Source organism: Ciconia boyciana, chromosome 1 (assembly GCF_034638445.1).
Source record: "Ciconia boyciana chromosome 1, ASM3463844v1, whole genome shotgun sequence".
In the NCBI taxonomy this organism is placed as follows: Eukaryota; Metazoa; Chordata; class Aves; order Ciconiiformes; family Ciconiidae; genus Ciconia; species Ciconia boyciana.
Window position 1 is genome coordinate 145,216,039 of NC_132934.1, and position 7,991 is coordinate 145,224,029.

Consider the following 7,991-nt stretch of genomic DNA (forward strand, 5'->3'; position numbering starts at 1 on the left):
AGGTAACTCTTAAAATTGGTAAGAAAACTGTTCAGCCATGCCTCCCCTCTCCCCTTTCTTAGCGCTTCTAGCTTCATAACAAAAATTGTTTAGTTTCCTTGATGAATTTAAACTCATCTGAGAAATAGAGAAACTCTAAGCGGAGCATCAGATTTAAGTTGTAATATACTTTGCATGCATACTACTTGATGCTTTTGTTTTGGAGCCACAAGATAAGTAACTTCTGATGCAAGTCTTGTCATCCATGATGCCTGTGTTGTATTCAGCACCAGCAGCGTATGTGTTGGCTACCAGCGCTTTGTATGTGCGGTGTACATTGCATGTGCTTCTTTTTGCACTGCCTTAGGAGGCAATAAAGACTGGCTTTGTAAGCAGTAACTCTAAATAAGCTTTACCCGTCTTAACATCTCCAGCACACATTCTTAGGAGCACAAATAGGACAGAATGCTGTGAGGTCCCTCAGGGCTATAGTCAGCACATTGAAGCGAAATTCAGTATTTTGTAGGGTTTGGAATTTAGGTACTTAGCCATTCTAGTTTGTCAGTTTAAGTAGTGAAGTTCAGACTTATGTTTCTTGAGTGAATTGAAGCTATTCCTACGGAACTGTAGGGGATTGCAGAGGCCAGTTTAGGGTTATTCTTGGAAGAATTTCAAGTCTCTAGGGATCTACTTGGATAGACTTCCTGTCTTTCTTGAAAGAATTGTTCATGCTGCATGAAGCACAGTAGGTTTATTCACCCATCCTCTTTGCATGCAAACATAGCAAATCCATATACTACATGGGATTGTTCATGGATGTTCTCTGGGGAAATATATGAAATAAATTGCCTGCTGCTTGCAGTGCTATTCAGAAGTGAAATAAATAAGTGGAACTTGGCTTGTACAAGGCAATGTTTGTTCACTATGTTGAGAGAGAGCTCAGTGTTTTCTCTGGAACTGATCATGTTTACATACATGTAAGTATAGCCTGGGACAAACCAGCAAAGACTGAGTTAGGACTTTCCATATAGTATAAAGCCTGTGGCACTCTCCTTTCAGTATCATGCTTCCAAAAGCTTTTCAGACTTTTGGGGAAGCTCAAGTGCAATGTGTGTTCACCAGTTTCTTATCTGATAGGTGGCTGCAAGGATTTGCTGTTAAATAGCATTGTGGAGGCAGGAGGTGCTTTGGGAGCTCGCTGCAGCCGCTTCACATGTGGCCCTGGTATCGCAATACCTCCTGGTGTGCTGTTGGCCCTGCCTTCCCCTCCTTGGTGCTTCTCCAAGGCCAAACACCATGAAAGGCAACTTGTGATAGAGCTTCTCAGCTTCTTCGATTTCTTAAAACATGACCAGTCAACAGTCACAAACTGCTTGCTTCTTACTAATTTTTCTGCTTTTCATCTTTATTTGAACGACTCTTCTTCAAAAACAGAATATATAGGGATATCAGATTTTCTTAAACAGCTAATTACTTTGTGTACCTTTTCTAATCATCTTGGTCTTGTCCCTCAGACTTTCACTTTTTGTAATGGAAAGCTTGTAAAGGCTGTTTCTGCCAACTATAGCTGAACCCTTTCATCTCTGCCTTTTTTCTTTTTAAGATAGCGACAGTAGTTCAGTGTTTTCTTTGCAATCAAAGAAAGCAAGTGTCCTAAACTGTTTTTGTTCTTTGAGAACAGTGCTCTCTATTGCAGTAACCCTGTCTCTAATAAGCGATGATAAATTTGGATGCCACAAAGGTTCTGAGAAATTAGCATTTATTCTAAGTAGGCCTTGTCTTGCACCCAACACTGGACTGCACCATTTCTTTCGTTGGTTTTGGTACTCCTGACACCTCTTCCAGACCTCATTAGTTAAATATTCTGTATCATCTAGAGGCTTCTGCTGCTTTATTTTGGCTAATTATCATTCTCAAATAATGACAGGAAGCTTTCCCAGGAAGTTTTATTTAGCCAGGCACTGCATTTTTCATCATGGACAGGTTAATCAGCATTTTCAATCTCAAGTGCCCTGAACTCCTGTTCTGCAATACAGGTAGGGCTCTCGGCTCAGGCTGATCACAGGCATCCTATCTCACATAGCCTGTGCCCTCCTTTGTTTGCCGAAGTGGAAGAAAATGGTGTATTTTGAGAATGTAGCCTGATCGGTGTCCAGCCTACTGAGGAGAACAGCAATACACACACTTACATTTCAGCTCTTGCTAAGCAGTATGGAGCTATTCATGTGGGGAAATAATTGCTTTCAGTTGCAAGAAAGCAAGCTTATAGTACTGACAGAATTTTCTTCAAATGAGGAAGCCCCATTTTCTGACCAATTCAGCCATTTTGCCTTTTACCAAGACCATGTTAAAAAGGAGTGAAACATGGTACAATTGCTTGCTGTCGTATTACACTGTGTAGAGAAATTGTGTTGTTACGCTTCAGCAATTTCTAGCCTCTGACCATATATTTCATCCCATCTCTGCCAAAATAAATTCACAGGGTTTGTGAGCCACTTTCTTAAATGATTTTGAAAATAAAATATATCAGAACTAGTTACAAAACTATGAAGCAAGCACTTTCTTGTATCAGTCTTTCGTACTTTTATGGCTCAGGAGCGTTCCTAAGAACTAGGTCAAATAATTTTCTATTTAGTACTAGGTAAGAGTAAGCAGATAGTTTAAGAGTGTGGTTAGTTTTCAGTCTATAATAAAAATTTGTTGAGGAAACCTTGAATATAAAGAATTTGGGCCTAATGAGTTCTTACCAGTTTGCATGAGTCTTACTAATTTTACTAATTTTTTTTTACTAATTAGCAAGAGATGCAACTCTGACTTTGTATCTGGAGTGACTTAATTGTGCTTGGTCTCCAGTATTTTTTCTGTACTGCCTTCTAAATTGTCATGCAAAAACCAGCGTATACTGCTCATCTCTCCTGTACTTTTGGGAAACTTACAGTGCTATTAAATCCCTCGTTACCTGTTTCATAATCTAGTTCTTAGATTCAGCTCCCCCTCATCTCTCCACAATAGCAGTAGTGATACAAGGAGCAGTAAGCTGATTTGAAAACACTGGGGTCAAGGTTATTTTTAACATTTCTTAAGGTGGAACTTTACCACTTACTGCTTCTGTATTGACATCTAGGTAAACTCTCCTGTTCAGTTACCTTCTTGGCAAAGACTGGATGTTGTGCACTGTACAAAGATTTTTCTTCTTTTTTCCAGAACCAAGAACAGCTTAGAGAAGAGGATTCTGATTTTATTCTGAATGATGGTGACCTTACTGTGACATATGGTGATACAACAATAACTGCAAATGGTTCTTCTGGCCCCCATACAGCTACCACTAGCCTTGATGGCAGGAGAACAAAAAGTAGTTCAGAGGAAGCACTGGAACATGATTTGGGAGCAGCAGATCATGAAGTTACAAGCAGGGGTACCCGGCTAGTATTTCCTCTGGAAGACAATGCATGATTACTGACTCAGTAAAAATAACTCTTGCTCTGTGGATGGATCAAGGAAGACTGCAGGCCACTGTGTCACTTGAGGTGGGGATGTTTATTTAAACAAGTTAACATGCGTTAAGTGGTTTTACTAGGGTCTGAAGATGTCACCTATTTTTTACTCAAGATGCTGACAGTGGGGTTTTCTAAATGTCTGAAAATAGACAAATGAGAAAACTGGTCATTCTCCTCTTTTCAACCGCATATTGAATCCAAGTATAACTAGCATGCTGCAATTGTCTTGTTCAGCTGCAGCAGCTCTCTCTGAAGGGAGGTACATGAAAACATTGTCATAGAACTGAGCTTGTTTTGGCTTAGCTTGGGAATGTGGAGGAAGAAATATAAACGTGATAATTATTATGAGATAAAAAAGAATATGTGTATATCAATGTAGAGAGATCCATTGTTAACTTCTCTCGTGAGGTTGAGGAAACTCTAAAGTAAAACGGGACAGTGTGCATTAGGACTACAGGTGCATGAATGCAAGACTCTGTGGGGAATCTGTTACTGCAAGCTGTACTTAATGTATTTCAGGGAAAAAAGGGAAAAGATTTCTTCACTGGCCATGTATTTAGATAGGAAGGCAATGAGAGCTACTTGTCCCTTTAGCTTTGGGCAACTTGACTATTACTCTTAGCCTAACTTCTAGTGCCTCAAAAGAAAAACATCCAGCTTCCTGTGGTCTAAGACGTACCTGACCCGACACAAGCCCAGAGCCAGGCGCTCTCGGGTAGAAGTCATGAGGTAAAACTTTCTCTCCCTTAAGGTTCTTAAAATCAGATGAAGATAGTTGGAAATGTATCTTGGGCTGGGGAAAACAGCAGATAAGAGGAGGGGGGGAAAAAAGAGAGAGAGAGAAAGGCAGTATTGAACTTGCATGGAACCATGAGGTTTCATATTGCTCAGAAGAATCCATGGACTCTGCTTACAGTTCTTGTGTGTGATAAACAGCAAACATCTAATTAAATGGACAAATACTACTGGCTTTACCATTTGTGACTATCCTAAAAGAAAGGTGTTTACTCTTGTTCTTTTTTGCAGAGTAGATGTGAAACTTCAGTGGGGCATTGCATAACAACATATAAGCTACAGAAGTGATGAACTTCTGTGTAGTATCATCTTAAATGTGAAAAGGGAAAAATCTTTGCCTAGTACTTAGCCCACTTACATGTAGGCTAGCTTTAACTTATTGCTAAATGCTTTTTAATTTCCAGATGAGGAGATATCATTGTTTTTGCCAACAGCTGAAAACTTATGCTTTGAAGAGCAGTTCAGCTATTTAAAGCATGCTAAAATGTGACTTCATTCTCATGTCTCAAAAGGTTTATTTTTTTAAAGTTCTGTGGCCCACCAATGTGATGTGATATCAATTTGTCTAAAAAGTGTGTTTTTCTTGCTGCCATTTCAGTTGTTCCTCTCATAAAATTGTGTGTGAGTAAATATCCACTCTGTTTTTCCTTAACTATTAAATTTAACAGGCTAACTTTGGTACGATAACTTACTGCTGCAGAGAAACATTGCAGTCATATTGTCTAGTCTGCTTTCTTTCAAATGTGTTCTCTAATGAGTGATCTACCTCCTTGTCTGTCCCTCCAAGGTAAATTCATAAAGGGCATTGATCTGTAATGACTGCCTGACATTATTAAGAAAAGAGACATGAGGAAACCAGAAGCTTTTTTGTGGAAAAACTGGAAAAGCAATACAGTCTGAGCTCTGTTCTTAAATGGTGAAGTGTAACAAACCCTGATGAAGATCTCTGAGCAGAACAACTCCTTTTCAGTTCTCCTCTGCTTTCAAGGACGACAAAGCAGATAGCAATGATCCATGCTATTTGTACTGTTTACATGGCTTGGTTTTGTTGGTTTTTTTTGAAGTGGTCTGGCAGTAGAAAAAGTAGTTTCCTCCTAAATTACAAAAACAATTGCATTCATTTTGGACAAGTCTTTGGGACCCATGTCAATGCTGAGTGAGGACTTGAGACTTCTACAACAATTAGAGTTATTAGCCAAGTCATATGAACTAAATTTTGGGTTGAGACAGGGAAACTTACCCATAATAAATGGAGTTAATACAGTGAGACGAATCTTTACATGCAGCTTGAAGCTGAAGCTTACCAAATCACTTTGGCTGAAAAACAGAGCCTTATGCAGAGAGAGATCTGTTCTTTGGAAGAAAGATCAGGTACAGATTCTGGAAGTAGAAAATCTGTTTAATTAGTTTCCTCAGACTGAATCTCTTGAAAGCATCAATAAACCACCCCAGTGCAGATGCTTCTCTGTCTGTGTTTTTAATTCCCAAAATATACAACAGATATATTTATATAATTTATGAGCAAAATATATTTATATAATGAGCAAAAATATACAATTGAATGAAGTTCACGGGTAAGCCCAAAATGTGATTGTGAAAGAGCAGCCAAAATAGATGGATCATTGGTGAGAGGTGAGGAATGTAATAGTCGTAACTTCACATTCAAAAATTACTTAAAACACTTATCCGACATGGTAAGGAGAGGCCCATATACACAAGCTTGACTTTTATTCATATATTACAACAATGAATTTTATTCCTTGATTTTTATCTATTTTTCATTTGAAGTCTTCTTCCAAAGTTGGACTTCACTGCCAACAAAAGGTAAGCTAAAACATCTAGCCTCTTCTTACTACTGACACTGATCTTTGTACCAAGTTCCCAAGGGACTCCTTTACTGAAAAAGTGGGGAAAAAACCAAAAAAACCTTCCTTGTCCTGAAACGCTGCATATTTCACCAGCTCTCTAATAAATCCTTTTTTCTTGTGTATGTCCTTTTGAAAGAATAGTTTAATACTTTCAGTTCCTTTCCAGTAAGATCCTGAGCTGGCAAGAACTTGACTGAACCATACCAGCAGATGTGTATTTTCTTATAAACTTGGTGTGAGGTTATGAATAGAAAACACAGCTTAAGATTGTAATGAACAGCAATCAATACATATTAGTATCCTCTTCAAATTGAAAAAGAAAACCTGTAAGATGGCCTTCATTGAAAAAAGTATTGCTATACTAGCATAGGATGTTGCAGCTTACGTGGCTGCCCTTGTACTTGGGACTGAGTGATTTCTCCTTGTAGTTTTTTGCTTGCTGCATTATCAACTTACTGCTGAAAATCTTCACCTGAAGCTGCCAAGGAATCTGCTAACTTCAGTCCCTGGAGAAGGGCAAAATGAAGTCCTTAATCTTATTTCAGTGCTTCATAGAAGCTAATACTGACAGTAAGGCAAGACCTGTTCTGTGGTTGCTTGAACTCCCATGCAAACAAAACTTTCAGATTTACTTGTGTTAAAGGCCACAGCAGTCCTCAAGCGGTACACTAACATTGTATTTAAACAGACTAAAAAGTTATCTAAACCCTTGTGTGTATTCATCTATAATGTCTGTGGGGTGGTTGGGGGCAGGGAATTAGAAAGATTTTCATTTACAGAATTTGGAAGAACACAAAAAATATCTAGAAAACTGGCATTTTTGTGCTTTGCTTGCTAGTTAATTCAGTGTGTGTGAGAAATGGTCATGCTTTGAGACACCTGTACCACGCTGCACACTTTGTGCAAAACAGCAAATTCTCTTAACTTCCATGGCACTACAGGCAGTTTATCAGTTAAAGTTGAGTAGCTATGAGCAGACCCTGTGACTGCTACGAGCAGTACCGTAGCAGCCTCACTACAAACACCTGGATTTTTTCAGGGTGCTTTCTGTGAGAGGTGTTCAAAGTGCTGCTTACACTGGCTTCAGCAGGAGCTCTGATACTCTGATCTCAAGTTATCAGAAAGGAGGAACGCTATGACAAGTGTGTTTATGTTGTACGTTACATGTCTGCTATGCAGAGGAAGGGTACAGCGTAAGCTGCCTTGTCTGATAAAGACTGAACAAGGGTAAAGTATCACATACTTGGTACTTGACCAAGTCTAGCCCTATTCCAAGGATGCAAGTGTTTTGGCCTACAAAAGGACCCAAATTTTTTTTTTTGTTACTCTGAAGAAGTTGCCTTTGGGGAAAGGACTGCAGAAATTTTAACTGGAGGGGAAAAAAAAAAATCTAAGCTTTTTTGGCTGAACTTCCAAAGAGCTGATCTGAAGCAAGTACATAGCAAAGGTTAAAATGATGTAATCTACTACTGCTCCTATGACAGGTACTCTGTTTTACTCCTGGGGAGAGGGAAAGACCTCATAGTAGGAAGTCTAGCAACCTTAACAGATAGCATGAGCAGCTTGTAATAACTAGGAGGCCAGATCCTGTGACTTTAATCTTTATAAGCTGTGAGACAATTTGTAGATTGACATGGGAAGCATGGTCCTTCTTGTATAAGTTCAATTTAACTTGAATTGCAGTCTCTTTTCAGACAGTACTGGTCAGAGGAGCTTCTTTGAGTCTAATTCATAACAGTAAAACCTCGGGAACTAATATGCTTCACATACTTTTCAAAGAAAGGTTCAGTGTTTCTTTTAACTCTGAAGTAGCTCACAGGAATAACATGCTTGACCTCAGCCTTGGCAGAGA

At 39.0% G+C, this 7,991-nt stretch overlaps 1 protein-coding gene across 2 annotated transcripts in view; it reads left to right on the forward strand.

Moving 5' to 3' along the window:
* The window catches only part of SLC9A7 (solute carrier family 9 member A7), a 78,800-nt gene extending 71,967 nt beyond the window's left edge, over positions 1-6,833 (forward strand). The window contains exon 16 of one of the 2 annotated variants that reach the window (XM_072849597.1): positions 3,184-6,833. In XM_072849597.1, the coding sequence (XP_072705698.1) occupies positions 3,184-3,432 (249 nt within the window). In that variant the 3' untranslated portion in view covers positions 3,433-6,833. The remainder of the gene's footprint in view (positions 1-3,183) is intronic. The other variant, XM_072849596.1, reaches the window with a different exon arrangement.
* Positions 6,834-7,991: the final 1,158 nt, after the last annotated feature.